Here is an 18,491-nt window from a genome sequence, read left to right on the forward strand (position 1 = left end):
CCTCTCCGTCACTGCCACCAGACACTGGACCAATGTGCTCAAAGGGGTATCTGGCCGATGATCCATCAGGAGATAGGGCTGGGTGTCATCAGCATACTGATGCCACCCAAGCATGAAGCCCACATAAGACTTGTCTCTTTGCATAATCTGTCATTCTGGAATGGGGAGAGTTGTCTGGGAGATGGGTAGAAGAGCTTCCTGTCTGGCAACTGATTCACCTTGGTATTATCTTCAACATGTCAAAGTAGATATGGCTTATCTTTGGTCTTACATGCTTACCTATTGTTTAAAATATTTTAAAAATGAAATCATTCTTTTTTACAGGGCCTCTTAAACATCATGGCTGGGAAATAACTCAAGAAGATGAAGATGAAGAACAAGATGATTTACAGGCTGAAGCAGAAGCATTGGCAGAGGAGGAAGAGGAAGAAGAGGAGGAAGATGATGAAGAAGAAGAGGAAGAAGTAAGCAACATGCATTTTGTTGATTAACTTTAGTTGTATTTTTCATTTTTTCAAGCCTTGGAGCCAAATTTAAGACTGCAGTATCCTATACCTTTTATATTGTGAAGAAGTGCTAGGTGCTGGGATTTTTGTTCAGTGTTATGTATATAATAATGGGCCATAATACTCTTGAAATGTGGGTAATATATGGATAATGGACATTGTCTAATGGAATTGTATCAAACCAGATCCAGGGCCCATATTAGATCCCTTAAGTAGAACTCTAATATACATTGTGGCACCTACCTCACTGTATGGCTAGGAAGCTGAAGCCAAAACTGTAGAAACAGACTATTTTAAGTGGAAGGGATGTTTTGTGCTGCATTCAGGCAAAATTCACATTTGTGGTAAAAGCTGTGAATGTAGTTCCTAGAATATGGCTTTGGTGGGGAATTTGGCCATTCATAGAATCATAGAATAATAGAGTTAGAAGGGAGGACACTCACATCCCAATCGCTCATCTACTGTAACCTGCCACCCCTTTGCCTTCACTGAATCAGCCTCTCCGTCAGATGGCTATCCAGCCTCTATATAAAAATTTTCCAAAGATGGAGAATCCACCACCTCCCGAGAAAGCCTGTTCCACTGAGAAACCGCTCTAACTGTCAGGAACTTCTTCTGGATGTTTAGATGTAATTTCATTTGAATTAATTTCATCCCATTTGTTCTGGTCTGTCCCTCTGGGGCAAGAGGGAACAATTCTGCTCCATCCTCCATATAGCACCCTTTTAAATACTTGAAGATGGTTATCAGATCCCCTCTCAGTCGGCTCCTCTCTAGGCTAAACAGACCAAGCTCCCCCAACCTTTCTTCATACATCTTGGTCTCCAAACCCCTCACCATCTTTGTTGCCCTCCTCTGGACACATTCTAGTTTGTCAACATCCCACTTCAATTGGGGTGACCAAAACTGAACACAGTACTCCAAGTGAGGCCGAATCAGAGCAGAGTAAAGCAGTACCATCACCTCCCGTGATCTGGACACGATACTCCATTTGATACAGCCCGAAATCCCATTTGCCTTTTTAGCCACTGAGTCACACTGCTGACTCATGTTCAATGTATGGTCTACTAAGACTCCTAGATAGTTTTCGCACACACTACTGCCAAGACAAGTCTCCCCCATCTTATATTGGTGTATTTGGTTTTTCCTACCTAAATGCAGAACTTTACATTGAACTTAATTTTATTCAGTTTAACCCATTTCTCGAGCCTATCAAGATCATCCTGTATTCTGTTGCTGTCTTCAGTTGTGTTTGCTACCCCTCCCAGTTTAGTATCATCTGCAAATTTAATAAGTATCCCCTCTGATCCCTCATCCAAATCATTTATAAATATATTGAACAACACAGGCCCCAAGACAGATCCTTGGGGTACTCCACTTGTCACTCTTTTCCAAGAAGATGCTGAACCATTAACAAGTACCCTCTGGGTACGATTTGTCAACCAGTTATTGATCCACCTGATAGAATTAGGATCCATGCCGCATTTGACCAACTTGTGAACAAGAATATCATGTGAAACCTTATCAAAAGCTTTACTGAAATCCAGATAAACTATGTCCACGGCATTCCCCTGATCCAGCAAGGTAGTCACTTTCTCGAAAAAAGAGATAAGATTGGTCTGATATGACTTGTTCTTGTGAAACCCATGGTGAGTCTTAGAAAACACAGCTCTCAGTTCCAGCTGCTCAAGAACCATTTGATTATTTGTTCCAAAATTTTGCCAGCTACAGATGTCAAGCTGATGAGTCGATAATTACCCGGATCCTCCTTTTTCCCTTTCTTGAAGATGGGGACAACATTTGCCCACCTCCAATCGCCTGGCACCTCACCTGTTCTCCAGAAGTGTCAAAAATAAAGGACAGAGGTTCAGAGATGACATCTGCAAGTTTTTTTAGTACCCTTGGATGTAGTTCATCTAGCCCAGAATACTTTGTTTCATACCATTTCAAACCATTCAAACCATTTGAGTGTGACACACCTTATCTAGAGAATGTTGGTGTACTTAAGAGCATTAACTATGTGTGTTCCGCTATATTCAATAGGACCTAAATGGTCCCAAAGGCCCAGGCTGAAGGCAGCTACTGATTCAGCTACTAAGCTGAAGCTAAGCAGACTTGGAACTACTCAGTGCCTTGTTGGGTGAGTGCTGTGAAACCCTGTGGATGTTGCCATTGAAGAAAGGCAGGCTAGAAATGACATTTCAAAAGATTTTAAAATTTAGGAGTGCCTACTTTTCTTTAGACTGGACTACACCAGAACAATCCAGTGATGATGGATGGCGCCATCTCCAGTAAGAGCTCCCCCCAAGCAGAAACAGTTTGTCACATTTTAATCCAGGGAATGAAAAAGATCACTGTTGGGGAGGGGTTCATTGGGGAGCAGTTATGTGAGCAATCACATGGAAACTGAGCATGTGCAAGTCAGCCATGGAAATAATGTTGTTAAAAGAGCCCATGGTGGTGGGATCAATGGGAGGGATGTGTGACTCAATGAACAGCAGACCAAAATTTGAGTTTAGTAGCACCTTTAAGACCAACAATGTTTTATTCCAGGTATAAGCTTTCATGTTCACAGATATTTTTTCAGATCAATGAACAGCAATTACAGGTAATGCAATCTTGTTAAACCTTGCAACTAGCAATTGAGGCATTTTCTTGGACAGCATCCATCACCAGATTTTGAGGTGGGGGAGGAGGGTCCCTTATCCATGCAGCACTAACCACTGTTTTAATTTACCCCACCTGACTCAGTGAAAGCACTATTTGATTTCCCTGCCTCCTTACAAGTGATCTAACTGTTAGAACTGGCAATAGTCATCACAGCCTAGATGAGGAGAGGACTCCTGTGAGCAGCTGAGAGCACCCAGCTTTCTGCTACCCTCTTGGCTTGGATCAGCATCACTTTGTGTAACAAATGTCCAATCCTTCTCAGAAATATTTTGCCTTTTTAGGATGAAGAAAAAGTTATTGAGAGGAAGAGACAAATGGGAGACACAAAATATTTCTGCCCGGTGATTCTAAAGGAAAACTTTATCCTTTGCCCAGGAAGTTATGAGAATGGAGCCAAGTATAAAGACAAGTACTATTATTTTTCAACTCCAGAAAACAGAGAAAAATTTTTGGATTATCCTGAAGTTTACGTGTCTCACAATGAGCCGCTGAAAGTATGAAAACCTTTCAAAATCTTTCATATGGTGGTGTTACAAATATGAGATATATATGGACTATGATTGAATATTGTTTTGTCCAAATATTTATTGTTGTCTGACTTCCCAAAAGGGCTCTTTGCAAGATATACCGCACATACTCGAGTATAAGCTGAGTTTTTCATCACATTTTTTCCCCTAAAAAGGCCCTCCTTGGATTATACTCGAGTATATACGGTAAGTAGTGATATAGATCAGGATCATATATCACAAAAATTGGCCTCATACAGATCTATCTTGGGTAATGTGTGATTTACAAAAGTAGTGTCAATTCAGGAAATTTAGGAAGATTGTAAAGTAACATGTGAGCAATTACTCCAGAATGAAGAATGACATCTACACATAGTAGTTTCAAGGAGTAGCCAAGTTGGTCTGTAGTAAACAGCTAGATTTCAGTGCAGCAGCACCTTAGACCCCAACAAGATTATTGTGTACTAAACTTTGAGAGTCACTAACTGAAATAGTTGATGTGGATTGATTTAAGTCAAGTAGCACCTTAGAGACCAACAAGATTGGGGAGGGGGGGATTCGCTTTTGAGAATATCTGATGAAAAAAGCTTTGATTGGCAGAAGGTTATACTTCAAAAATCTTGTTGGTCTCAATTCTAGCTACACCTAAATATTTAAGTTAATGGCTAGTGCTTTAATTCTAAGAGGTGATAACATGAGAGTCTAGCTGGGCCCATGCTGTCATACTCATAATCTAGACCTTGTCCTAGAGATGGGTGCCAAACCTAGAGCAAGTGCTTGGCCTGTGGTCAAGAACTGGAATCTGAAATGCAGCAGACTGAATGTACTGATTGTTGAGTGAACCAGTAAAGAATGAAGGCCAGGCCTTGGTACTTAAATAGAGTTAGGCCAGCTGGAGTCCTTTATTCTTTTCTGTGCCTGAGAAATACTCTGAGGCATGAGCACACACAAATCTGGGTAGCTCACAAGGTCAGTTCCCTCCCTGATATACCTTATTCTTGGTTAGATCAACTGACAGAGGTCATGTGCTGAATCCACATGTGTGAGACATTAAAATATAGGTAGCACAACCACATTGCTAATATAATCTTTGTAGTAGTTACACATTGGCATGTTTTAGGTATAAAATGGTATGGAATTACAGCATTAAAAATGGGGAAATGTTAAGGTAATAGAAATAAATGGGGAATTTAATACTTTTATCCCTTCTATGTATAATTATCTTTACCATCAATACTGTGGGTGGGGTGGGGGGTCTTTTCCATAGTAAAATATTTCAGAATTTTTAACAAGATATTAATATGTTCATCTTAGTGGTTTCTTTGTAGTCCCACAAGGGTCTGTGTCTTCGCATGCCTGCCACAGAGAAGAGCTAGCAAGTTTAAAACAGGTTTCTAGAAGCTCCCAAGAGTGTTCACCCCTCCAGGCACAGAGGATGAATTTCCCACCCAAAATCACATGATGTGAAAGGGGTTAGCACACTCCCCTCAATTCTCTTTTTGCTGCTGCTGAGAGAGGATTGCTCAGCAAGCTGAAGCAGAATATTTATCTCAGATTCAGGGTGAGAGGCGAACTCATAATTCTTACTATTATTAATTACATTTATAGTCTGCCTGCCTCCTTGGGGGACTCGAGGCCGATTACATAAAATCTCATAAAATTCCCAAACTTTAAAACCACCCACCTACAGGTAGTAGAAAAGAGTTCAATAGATGATGTAGTGAAAAACCTGGGGGGGAGCAATGCTCTTAAACGACCCAGCCACAACCAAAGACCTGGTGGAAGAGCTCTGTTTTACGGGCCTTGTGGAACTTTGACAGCTCTGTCAGGGCCCTCAGCTCTTCCAGGAGTTCATTCCACGAGGTCAGGGCCAGGACTGAAAAGGCCCTGGCCCAGGTCGAGGCTAGGTGTGCCTCTCTAGGACCAGGGACCACTAACAGATTAGTACCTGCAGAGCGCAAGGCCCTGCAGGGGGGATTAAGCAGATAAGCGGTCCATCAGATAGGCAGGGTGCATATGGCCTTAAAGTTCAAAACCAAAATTATGAACTTGATCTGGGCCACAATTGGTAACCAGTGCAGATGCCTCAGCATAGGCTGGATATGGGCCCTCCAAGATGACCAGTGAGGACCCTAGCTGCTGCATTCTATACCAGCTGGAGTTTCTGAGTTAAGGACAAGGGTTGGCCAGCATAGAGCCAATTTCAGAAGTCTAATCTAGAGGTGACCATCATGTGGACCATTGTGGCCAGTCTGGGGGCAGGTAGGAAGCTAGTAGCTGCGCCTGGCAAAGGTGGTAAAATGCCATGCGTGCTACTCCAGTGACCTGTGCCTCCATTGACGGGCATCCAGAATCACTCCCAAGCTGCTGATTTATGGGCCTATAGTCACCTCAGTGAGCTCAGTGCCAGTCCCAATGGTGCCTAATCAGAGATGGAATATGCCCTGTCCAAGGCCACCCCTAGCCTAACTGGTAAAGGAGTGATAGCCCAAGCATCTTATTTATGGCCAGCTCAGTGCCAGTCCTGGTGGTGCCTAATCAGAGAAGGAATCTGCCCTATCTAGGGCCAACCCTAGCCCATTGGTGATGGAGAGATAGCCCAAGCGACTGATTTGTAGTCCATGAATTTGAACAGGAAAGTCACCCCCTGTGAGGGGAAGAGCAAGCACTCCTGCGAATTTCTAGAAACTTGTTTTAATCTTGCTAGCTCTTCTCCATGGCAGGCCTGCAAAGATGTAGACCCATCTGTGACTGCAAAGAAGACTACTCAATGAACAGCAGTTACAGATAAGTGCAACCCTGTTTTTTATATTCATATGTTTATTTTTTTCAGATTCCACCTCTTAGGGTATGTCTCTTAGGTTCACATGGATCTGGTAAAACTGTCTGTGGTAGGTGGTTAGCAAAAAAATTAGGAATTTTCCACATTCAGTTTGAAGAACGCCTACAGGAACTGATCATGCTAAAAACTGGGGTCAGAGTCGGACCAGAAACTGAAGAAGACGATGAAGAAGAGGCTGCTGCAATGCAAGAAATGGGTGAATCCCCTACACCTATTCCTGACAGTGCAACTGAAACTGATATGATGAGTGAAGAGGAAAAACAATCGCCAGAGGTAAGATTAGAATATCTTCCTGGGCAGAAGGTTAAATACTAAGATACAGAATATACAAACAACAGACCAAACAAAATGTTCTTTACTCAACAGGTGATTAAATGTAGCATTCACAGCCAGAGAACGTTGTAATGGCCATAGGTATAGACAGCTTTTTAATTGAATTAGACAGATGGATGAAGGACAGGTTTATTAGTGGCTAGTAGCTAAAGTGACTAATGAAAACTTCCATGTTGAAAGGCAGTAAAGGAAGCAATATCAGGAGAAGGCCTCTGCCACTACACCCTGTTATTGGCCTTTTAGAGTAACTGGTCAGCCAGATATATGAGACAACAGTAACCATGGCCACTTCTCTAAATTCTTTCCACTACATAAAGGCATTCACCAAGGCTGTGTATTGCCCCCATTACTGTTTAATTGGTATGTGGAGAATCTCATTGCCAATTTGAAGTCATCACATCTTCACTCTCTCACTTTAGCTGATGTCAGTGTCCCGACACTCTTGTATGCTGATGATACTCTTCTACTATTCCACACTCCAAATGGCCTCTGGCATCTTTAGAAGCCTTCTCCCAGTATTGTAAAAATGAGAAATTAGACATTAATACCCCCATAATGAGTCTGCCATGAAAACGCTGGAGGCCGTCACCCCAAGGGTCAGACATGACTCAGTGCTTGCACAGGGGATAACTTTACCTTTAATAGTAAGTCTGAAATTAAGGTTTTTATGAAACATTTACAACCTCCTATATACAACTGGGAAATTATTGGACAAAAAAATAGAGCAAACCAAACAGTTTTGATATCTGGGTATACTTTTTCTTTATAACCTGTCCTGGAAACAACATATTAAGGAGGCACAAAAGATAGCCACTGGTGCATCTAATGGAATTATTCAACTTTTTTTTTTCTTTTTTGGCTAAAGGAAGCCAATATATACCAACAACACTTGCAGCATATACCTCCAAGGTATGCTGCATTGAGATCCAATGTGGATCTCTGACTGTAACAATCATATGTTTTTTTATCTCAGATTCTGTCAAGGAATCATAGGGACACACGTTATGTGGCAAGAATGGTACTGACAGCTGAACTTGGTATGAGATCTTTAGAGGCAAGAGCTTGGTCATATTTCAAATTTGGATTAAAGTTGACTTTTACATCCCCAGGTACAGGTGGGCTTTTAAAATTGAGAATGGATGCCTATAAGTCAACTTGGTAGAAATTGGTGACTTCCTGTCTGGAGTGGCCGGGGATTTCAGCAAATGATATTGATAGTCTGTTTTCTATGAGGAATCTGATTGTGAGTCATCTTAATGTTTTAGATCAGTGGTCCACAACCTTCCTAAGGCTGCGGACCGGCAATGGTGGGGAGGGCGATCGTGCAGCCGCGTATGCCATGCATGCGCGGCAGGCCCGTGCATGCGTGTTTGTGCCATGCGCAGCCACAAATGTGCATGTGCAGCACTTCCGTGCATGCACAAAACTGCTGAGCATGTGCACTTGCGCCCAAGCATGGCGCAAACATACATGCGCAGACCTGCTTCCCTCTCCCCCCCCTCCCAAAAAATGAAGCTTGCCGGACCGCAAGCTAATCGGCCTGGGAAGTTTCTTACTGCGGGGGGGGGGGGCAGGGAGAGGGAGCCATGGCCCGGTGGTTGGGGACCACTGTTTTAGATGAGATGAGTGTTGAAATACAAGCCTGTAGAGTGTGTTCTCCTTTATATCTGGGCCTGCCATATTCAAAATCTTATCCAGCCTATCTAGACTACTTGACAAATATAGAAGATCATTTATGTTGGCACGTTTATTTCTATAATGTAATTAAATTTAATGGATAGATTTCACTATGATGAGGATAGGCTGTATCTATTTTTGTATATAGAAACTGGGGATTGTGCTATTGTTGTATTGATTTTGGTATGTCAATTGATATTTAGTATTGTTATTGTCTTTGCTGAAGTTTAAGATCAGTTATTGTATTACAGTTATACCTGTATCCATGATTATCAGTGCTCCTTTAGTTAGAAGAGCATAAATAAATAAATAAATTGAATGGCATGGAATATATGAGGTAGGATGCTGTCCTGAATGGATAACTGGTCTGATCCAGCAGGGATCTAGTTATGTCCTTAATTTCTATTATTATTGAAACCAGGTAATAATACTATTCCTGGACTGTATGGATTCAAGCGGCTTGTGAAAGTTTGTGTGTTAGAATATTTCCCACACAAAAAATATCAGTTGCTGCTAAAAAAAAAAAAAACTAAGCAGAATTCTTCTCTTTGCTATGCTGCCTTTTATAAAGCTGCTAGGGGTGGGATGTCACATGTGAGTAACCACTTGAGTCTGATAGTTGAATGAACTATCTCTTAGTATCAATTTGTAGACTACATGGTGCATTTTGAATTATTTGGCTGTATAGCAAAAGAAGAAGGGGACGACAGAGAATGAGGTGGCTGGATGGTGTCACTGAAGCATTTAAGCAAACTTAAATGGACTCCAGGGAATGGTTGAGGACAGGAAGACCTGGAGGATCATTGTCCATGGGGTCGCGATGGGTCGGACATGACTTCGCACCTAACAACAATAGCATATTGTGTGTGGGTGTGTTAAGTGCTGTCAAGTTGCGTCTGATTCATGGTGACCCTATGAATCAGTGATTTCCAAAATGTCCTTACTGAAACAGAAGCATAGTATCCACTGGAAGATAGGGCTGATTCACCCTTAAAGGAGAATGTGTTTTTATGCTGGAATATGAGAACAGACATCTATTTCAGACTGTGGGATGAGCCTTTGTATGTTCAAACTCTAGGCAAATAGAAAACCAGCACAACAAGCCAAAAGGCAGAATCTTTCTCTCTTCTGTTTTGTTTTCCTATCTGCATGCTTGTGTGTGTGTGTGTGTGTATGTGTGTTTATGTCTATGAACCACGGTTCTGTCAGTTGGGTCAGGCCCAGTTGTGCAGTAGAATCAGATATATTGCTTTCTGCTTGAGAACCCAGTGCAATATGAGCAGACTTAATTTTGCAACAGGATGCAGGTTATGATTTAAACATACATAGGTAACGGTAAAGGTATCCCGTGTGCAAGCATGTCTGACCCTTGGGGTGACGCTCTCTACATACATATCTATTAAAAAGGTAAAGGTATCCCCTGTGCATGTCTGACCCTTGGAGTGACACCCTCTAGTGTTTTCATGGCAGACTCAATACGGGGTGGTTTGCCAGTGCCTTCCCCAGTCATTATGTAATTATGATTACATAATCACAATTTGCATTGGGGAGAGAGAGAGGGTTTAAAGTGCCATCAATTGCAGCTGACTTACAGCAATCCCTTATGGGGTTTTCAAGGCATGAGATGAACATTACTATTGCCTGCCTCTGCAGAGCAACTCTGGGCTTCTTTGGTGGTCTGCCATTCAAGTATTAACCAGAGCCAGCCTGTTTAGCTTCCAAGATTGGACAAGATTGGTTAGAATAGTCCCATCTACAAAAATGTAGAAGAGTTTAAATGGAAGCCTTGTTCTTACTTCTAATCGGCAGTTTGTTGCCATTTAGGTTAGCTATCTTGCCATTTAGGGCTATGCACATGTGTACCTGACTGGTGAATCAAGCTAGTGAACTGTACACAAATGAGTCCAACTAGGGATATGTATGCAGAAATCTGTTTCTGGTTTGGAAGGAGAGTGCATATCATAGTTGCAAGTTTGAATGTAGGAACAACAATAGTTTGCTGTAAAGTGCAACCTATTAGTTCATTCCACTGACAAGGAAGTACACAAACATATGGTTCATGCATGTAGTACTAAACCAGTATTTGCCATAATATCTGAGCCCTGTAAGCTTTGTCTGAGATGCTTTGTATGTGAGGATGGATACACACGTCATCACTTGAGTAAGCAATCTAAAATTGATCACCATACACGTGTCTACAACTATCAGAGCCCATCCAAAACAGATTTTTTTACAGTTCATAGGGATCCTTTTTTAGAGACAGAGATAGCCAAGTGAGTCTTCAAGTGGTCTCAGTGTTAGAAGAAGAGTTGGTTTTTATATGCTGCTTTTCTCTACCAGGAGTTTCAAAGTGGCTTACAATCATCTTCCCTTTCCTCTCCCCACAACAGACACCCTATGAGGTAGGTGACACTGAGGCCCATTATGCACGGCCACCGAAACGGCAATTTTGGGTCACATGGAAAACGCGGAGGGGGAAGACGCAAAGCACACCAGTTATGCACGGGACGGTGTGTGACGGCGGTAAAACCCAGAGTAACCGATTATGCACGCGGCAATCCCGGCACCGCTTCTGCTTGCGCCCCGGTCACCCGGAAGCTGCGCTTTCTTCCGCGTTTCGCTAACGCGGCTTTTTCAGCAGCATGCACTGAAGATGCGGCCAGTTGCAGCCGGCACCGTGCGTTATCAGTGATTTTAGTCGCCGCCATTCCACCCCGAATGTGCGTTATTCCCCCCGTGCATAATGGGTCAGAGAGAGCCCTGATATTACTGCTCGGTTAGAACAGCTCTCAGTGCTGAGACAAGCCCATGGTTATCTAGCTGGCTGCATTTGGGGGAATGGGGAATCAAGCCCAGCTTGCCAGATTAGAAGCTGCCACTCTTAACCTCTACACCAAGCTGGTGGTTGAAGAGTAGAGGAGGTTTTTTCACATTTATATGTTCCATAAATGTACCTTTTACTAAACAAAAAGGAATACTCTTAACCTGCTTAATTTTATTAATACATATCAGTACAGAAGTAGATGCAACCTACCTCCAAGGACCCTTTTTCCAGCCCAAGGAAATTTCCTTCAACTTTAAGGGGCTCTTCCTCCAACAGAAGAGCTCCTTAAGTTGGAGCAAGCCTTCTTAGACTAGGAAAGGGCTTCAAGCTTTGCTCAATGAGTGGGAGGATCAAGGGTAGGTTCTACCCCTTTCTGGAACAGAACTGTCAAATTGAAGCATTTTGATGTTCCTGAAAGAATCTGAATGAAAACAATGCAAAATCTAGGATTTTAGAGTTTAATCAAGTAAAGGCAGTATCACATATTTTCATATGTTTTGAACCATTTCAGAGGAGAGAATTGCAATTAACAGATGAAGAAGAGGCTATCAAGGCGAACTTGATAGAAAATGAACCCCTGCCTCCAGAAGTGCTTGACAGTATTGTTCCTGAATGGTGGACAAAGGAACCCTTTCGGTAATGTCATGTACATAAAAGAATCTCATTTTTTAAAGAAACTCCCACTTCATATAAACATCTTCACTTTTATGCAATCAACCATATGAATCCAATTTCCCCTTATGAGGCCACCTGACTGTCCTCTAAAGTGTGGAGGAGAGGCTATACTTATACTGCTTTCCATTTGGGAAGTGGCTACAGGCTTCTAATTTTTATTTCTTTATGAAGCTTATTAGCCTTTAAAAAACACTACAAAATGCCTGACATGATGCACTATAAACTGTCCCTCCATCCTTCATTTACTATCTGGTATATACCAACATCTCAGCCTTACGCATGATTTATAGATACTGCATGACCTTTCTGTTTAAGTGAGCTTTTAATTTTAATGACTTTGTTTTAGAGTTGGATGGTTATGGCACCTTGCTAGTACTTGTCTGTATTTTGATTATTTAGTTACTGTGTGTCATTTTTATGAGCCACATTAGAATTTCCAAATGAAATTTTAAATAAGTATTTTTCACCAGATTGCACATTTTAGTAGTGTAGCTATAAGTACAAAATTTATTATAAATGTACATTTATTGTATAAGGGTATAAATCACATCAGATGTGGTCTTTCCAAGTTGCCATTGCTATCTGTTGTTGCCTCTAGCCAATGCGTAGAAAGAAGAAGAGTTGGTTCTTATATGCCATTTTTCTCTACCCAAAGGAGTCTCAAAGTGGCTTACATTTGCCAGTTTGGTGTAGTGGTTAGGAGTGCAGACTTCTAATCTGGCATGCCAGGTTCGATTCTGCACTCCCCCACATGCAGCCAGCTGGGTAACTTTGGGCTCACCACAGCACTGATAAAACTCCTCTGACCGAGCAGTGATATCAGGGCTCTCTCAGCCTCACCCACCTCACAGGGTGTCTGTTATGGGGAGAGGGAAGGGGAGGCAACTATAAGCCGCTTTGAGCCTCCTTCGGGTAGAGAAAAGTGGCATATAAGAACCAACTCTTCTTCTTCTTCAGAACAGAACAACCAACTGGCTGCATGTGGTGGAGGAGTGCGGAATCAAACCCAGCTCGCCAGATTAGAAGTCCAGGCTCCTAACCACTACACGAAGCTGGCTCTAATCGGTCCTCAAACAGGGATCCAAATAACTACACAACTAATTCTATAAACTCAGCTGGAATTTGAGCATATTTTTGAGCAACCATTTATGACATGGCATGAGTGGCTGATTCTAAGTAAAAGTGTCAATGACCTAAAGTAGCATTCTGTCCTGTGCATCGTAGGAAGCTGGAATAGTGTTTAACATGCTTTTACTATGGGAGAGATCAGGAATCAAATCCCACTCTGTCATGACACTAACTAGTTGATCTTGGGCCTGTCTATCTTTCTGATAAAACTGAACATTTCCTCAAAATATAGTAGTAGTATTAACAAATCATTCCTGTTCAGGACTATTATGCATCTACCTGTGGTCGGCACACCTTTTAGAGACATTACTTCCAAAGCATTTTACTTCACTATCAACAACGCCTATTTCTGACATTATTATATTTATTAATTAAAATAAATATATCTCAGGGATCAAGGTTTCTATAGCCTCATCTTCACATTTCTAATGTAGACAGAAGTAACATTAGAAGTGTGTTTCACTGACCAATAGAATATTTTCCTTGTAGTTACGAGAATGTCCCCCAAAGAGCATCATGCCATGCAAATTCCAACTTGCTGGTCATCCCCAATCCCAAAGAACTGCGACTGGCCTTGACCAGAGCCAGGGCCTTTTTAGTCCTGGTTCCAGCCTGGTGGAATGAATTGCAAGCTGAGATTCAGGCCCTATTGGAGCTGTGAAAACTCTGAAGAATCTCACCCAGCAGGCATATGGCTGAGGCCAATACTAACACAGACTGACAACAGAAAGAGCCCCCCCCCCTCCTCTCCATCTCCCTTCCCATCTGAATCTGGATATAAAATAATAATGCTTTATTTTTGTATTCTGCCCTTCCCAGTTGGATCAGGGTGGATCACAACAGAAATTCATAGAATCAACATTACTTGAAAAACCATTGATAAACAGTTTTTAACATTTTAATTAAATCGTAGTAATGAAATTATATTAAATTGTATTCATGAACTGTCTTGTAGAGCAGCGGTCCACAACCTTTTGGCTGCCGCGGACCGCTGCTCCGGAGTGGGGGGAGAGGGCAGCCCAGGGGCCCGCGCATGCGCGGCAGCCCCAGCGCAGTCCATGCATGTGCGTTTGCACCGCAGTCATGCCAGCAGCCGCGGCTCCCCCTCCCGGCCCCTCCGGGCCACCAGCAAATCGGCCACCAAAGCGGCTGATTAGCTTGCTCGGCAAGCTTCTCTTCCCTCCCCTCCCGAAACAAGAAGCTTGCCAGGCCGCAAGCTAATTGGCCGCTTTGGCAGCTGATTTGCTCGCGGCCTGGCGAGCTTCTCGCTTCGGGGGGGGGGAGGGAAGAAGGAGCCGCAGCCCGGCGCCAAGGCCTTCGCGGCCCGGCACTGGGCCGTGGCCCGCGGGTTGGGGACCACTGTTGTAGAGGGAGCCCGATATTTGTTGGGCTCTTGGAGTTTTTTTCTTTTTTGTTTTGTAAGTAGGGAGGCCAGTGTATCCTTGGTCTTAATTTCATAGCTGTAACCATGAGCATGTTTTGCAGGCCCTCTGAAACTACTTAAGGTTTTGGAGGGCCCTGATCGCCTCAAGAAGATTATGCCACCAGGGTGTATTATGCATCACAGAAAACTTGCAAAAAGACTGCCAAAAACAACATCTTATTTTTCTATTCTTCACGTGACACCATTTTCACAGCTCAAAACCCATCATGTTAGTTTGGTTTTTGCATTGCAAACAGTGCCCACGGTTCCAGCAGCGTTTTATCAGCACGGCTTCTGAAACTAGCTTTAAGATGACTTTTCTTGTGTTACAGCACTGAGCACAGTCTTTTTTGTTGCATAAATGTCAGCATAATTTTGGTCTCCTTTTCTGCTCACAGTCCTTCATCTACCAATAGGAGCCTGAGCACCTGCTGCTGATACTTCGCCTTTGTCAGTGATCACATGAACATGCCATTTGCCCTGGCAACTGAGCCATATTGCTATGTAAATTAGTAGAAATTACACTGTTGAATTTATGGCAGTGGAACGCTCCTGAAACTACAAAGCTCTGCCTCTGATCAGTGACCGGGAAGCACTGCTACTGATTTCTGCTTCCTCAGTATCAGTGATCAGGTGAACATGCAATTTGATTCAGTCTCCCATTGCCTGTAATAGCCCGAGGACAGCCTGGGTGTTCTGCATGGCTTTTTCTTAGGAAGGAAGGGGCTTTGCCTTAACTCTGGGTGGCTCTCTGGCAGCCACTTTAGAGCGATTTCCCCCCAAAATCAGTCCATCGTAGCTTGATTTCCACAGCCCAAGGCTCTCTGTCTTAAAGATACTGGCTACAATTGAAATGCTAATTGTGGACAATGTTAGTTGAAATGTGAATGACATTGCCTAGCAACGGAATTCCCTCCTCAAACTCTCATCCCTCTCTCAGAGTTACCGTACGAGCATTTAAGGTGCATAATCACTGGAAAAAAACAATGCAGTATCACAGGATGTGCATAAATAAGAATGTTTTAAAAACGTTTTTAAAAGGACGTCTTAAAAGGGTTGACACACTGATACATGCTAATAGGCCCAGGTTGGAACTAGGACTGTGAAAGCACTGGCTCTGGTCAAAACCAGTTCTAATTTTTTTGGCCCATGTTTTTATTGTTGTTAGCCACCCAAAGTCTGCTGTCAGAAATGAGCAAGCAATAATAATAATAATAATTGTTGTTGTTGTTATTATTATTATTATCATCATCATCATCCTTTGTCCACAGGGGTTCATTTGATAAACAGATATGTACTTTTGCCATTCAGCAGATAAAAACCCCATAAAATAATACAATTTGCAATAATTATGCATTTTCTTTTTTTTTCATTTAGATCTACAGGATTTATACTGGATGGTTTTCCTCGAACAGCAGAAGAAGCCGTATATTTAGCAGAACGTGGACTTTGTCCAGACATTGCAGTCTATCTTGAAGCTGAAGAAGATGACACCATTGATAGAATTCTTCCCACACTTTTGCAAAAATGGCAAGAGAAACAAAACCAAAAAAAGGAAAAGAAACAACAGATAAAAGATCAGAAAGCAAAAATGAGAGTAATTATTATTATTTATTATCAGAAACTTGGTAATACATGATGGAAAATGGCCTGCTTATGTACTTATAGTTTAAAACTCCTAGGAGTTATATAAATCTAGACCAATCTGACACTTTTCATTGTAGCTGAGGATTCTTTTATTTAGAAAATGTGTTGGTTCAGATTAGCTAGGCAAACCAATAAAAGGAGTTCCTACTGTATTTGCTTATATAACAAGATCTAGATAGGTTTCTGTAGGGTTAAACTAAAGTAATCGGCACTATTATCTACTCATTTATCTAGTGTTGTCTTCATAAAAAATACTTTGTTATTAAATTTTTGTGTCAGTTGCTAAAATAATGAAATGAAATAACTATTTTAAAGTCTTTTATTAACAGGAAGACCAGATTATCAAAAGAAGGGCTCAACTTTTAGCAATGCAAGCAAAACGGAAACAGGTAAGAAAAGTATAATAGAGTTTTTAAAAAGAAGACATTGAGATCACTTGGTAGTTGAAATTTGTAAACTGGTTGGTAGCATAATTTTAAACAAATCTGCTTAGTTATATTGCAGCAGAACAGTTTTTCTATTGGTTGCAGATGAAAATTATGCTAAAAGTATAATCTTTCTTGTCAATAAGTTAATGTTTTTCAAACCACAAAACTGTGCTACTCAGGGAGGACTTGCTGACAGGACTGTTTTGGGATAGGATATACATTTTTATAAATATACAACAGTTAGCATGGTTTTAGTGTTGAAGCCCACCTAAACACAACACATTTAATTCCCATTGATATCCAGGAGAAAGTTGAGAACATAATTTACTCTGATTCTGGTTAATTTTATGGATATTTTGTTCTGATTTTATTCCTGATTTGTTTTAATTTTAGATGATTTATTATATTGTTTTTACTTGTAAGTTGTCTCAAGTAGGATTCTAGTGAGAGGGCATAAACATTTTTTAAAATAAATAACTTATCCTACAGAAATATGCAGGATTTCTTTGATTATCAGATGGTTAAATGCTGATGCATGTCTGCAAGTCATCATCATGAATGTTGCCTGCCAGGCTTCTACCACCTCCACCAGGCATGGCAGCTAGCACCCTACCTATGTCCGACCTAGTCACTGTGATCCATGCAACGGTCACCTCAGCACTAGAATTCTGCAACTCTGCATTGGGTCTCTGGAAACTTCAACTAGTCTGGAATGTGGCTGCATGGGTCCTTACTGGGACCCAGTGGAGAGCATACATTCGATCTGTAGTCTCCTAAGCTGCCCTGGCTCCAGATTGAAGACTGAATCAGGTTCAAGCTTTGGGTTCTCACCTTAAACTGTCCAGGGCCTTTGTACCCACGGGGCTGCCTCCTCCATTAAATTGGATATATGATGAATGAAGAAAGACAATGTTAATTTTTTATTAGACTCTAAAGAATATTTATTAAGTGATAAGAAGAATGGATGTAAGGGAAGGATGTATCAATCAATACTATAATGCAAGTTTTATTATAAGCTGTACTTTATTTCTCAATTAAAAATAAAAAAATCATAACAAAAAAAGAGAAGTTAAATTGGCCTCAACCAGAGCCAGGTGGAACACTCTTCCTAGTGAGATCAGGGCCTATAAAATGGAGTTGTTCCACCAGGCCTAAGGTTGAGGCCTGAAATAATACCAAAATTCTGGCCTTCCTGTCCCAAACTTCATTCGAATCATCCCCTATTGATCAGGCTTATATGCACCTGGCCTCACTTCAAAACAGACATGGACAAAACAGAGTGCAGAGGAGAGTGATGAGTTTGATCCAAGGCCTGAGAACCAAGCCCTATGAGGAAAGGCTGAGGGACTTGGGAATGTTCAGCTTGGAGAAGAGGGGGTTGAGAGGGGTTATGATTGCTCTCTTTAAGTATTTGAAAGGTTGTCATTTGGAGGATGGCAAGGAATGGTTCCTGTTGGCAGCAGAGGTATATGATCCAAATTAATGGGTTTAAACTACATGTAGAATAGTACTGACTAGATATCAGGAAACAAAATTCAGAGTCAGTGTAGTTCAGCAGTGGAATTGGCTGCCTAATGAGCTCCCCCTGACTGGTAGTCTTCAAGTAGTAGCTGGACAGATACTTATCATGGATACTTTAGGCTGATCCTGCATTGAGCAGGCAGTTGGACTAGATGGCCTGTATGACCCCTTCCAACTCTATGATTCTATGTCCCCTCTCACTAGAGAGAAGAAGACAGCGTTTTAGAATGAATTTAATTTTAATTGAATATAATGTATAATAATGTATATTTTAGGATTTTAGCATTCATTGTTTATTTTACTGTTATTGT

At 41.7% G+C, this 18,491-nt stretch overlaps 1 protein-coding gene and 1 long non-coding RNA gene across 7 annotated transcripts in view; one reads left to right on the forward strand and one right to left on the reverse strand.

The window, feature by feature from the left end:
• The window catches only part of AK9 (adenylate kinase 9), a 101,489-nt gene that overhangs the window by 60,270 nt on the left and 22,728 nt on the right, over window positions 1-18,491 (forward strand). For 4 of the 5 annotated variants that reach the window (XM_077302364.1, XM_077302347.1, XM_077302358.1 and 1 more), the window contains 6 exons: window positions 325-464; window positions 3,458-3,670; window positions 6,516-6,797; window positions 11,870-11,994; window positions 15,962-16,181; window positions 16,561-16,620. In XM_077302364.1, the coding sequence (XP_077158479.1) occupies window positions 325-464; window positions 3,458-3,670; window positions 6,516-6,797; window positions 11,870-11,994; window positions 15,962-16,181; window positions 16,561-16,620 (1,040 nt within the window). Of the gene's footprint in view, window positions 1-324; window positions 465-3,457; window positions 3,671-6,515; window positions 6,798-11,869; window positions 11,995-15,961; window positions 16,182-16,546; window positions 16,621-18,491 lie in introns of all 5 variants that reach the window. The other variant, XM_077302380.1, reaches the window with a different exon arrangement.
• LOC143820074 (uncharacterized) overlaps window positions 15,809-18,491 on the reverse strand; it is a 62,803-nt gene continuing 60,120 nt past the window's right edge. For both annotated transcript variants that reach the window (XR_013225230.1, XR_013225226.1), the window contains exon 6: window positions 15,809-16,100. This is a non-coding gene — a long non-coding RNA (uncharacterized LOC143820074). The remainder of the gene's footprint in view (window positions 16,101-18,491) is intronic.

The sequence above is a fragment of the Paroedura picta genome, chromosome 1 (genome assembly GCF_049243985.1).
Source record: "Paroedura picta isolate Pp20150507F chromosome 1, Ppicta_v3.0, whole genome shotgun sequence".
NCBI lineage: Eukaryota > Metazoa > Chordata > Lepidosauria > Squamata > Gekkonidae > Paroedura > Paroedura picta.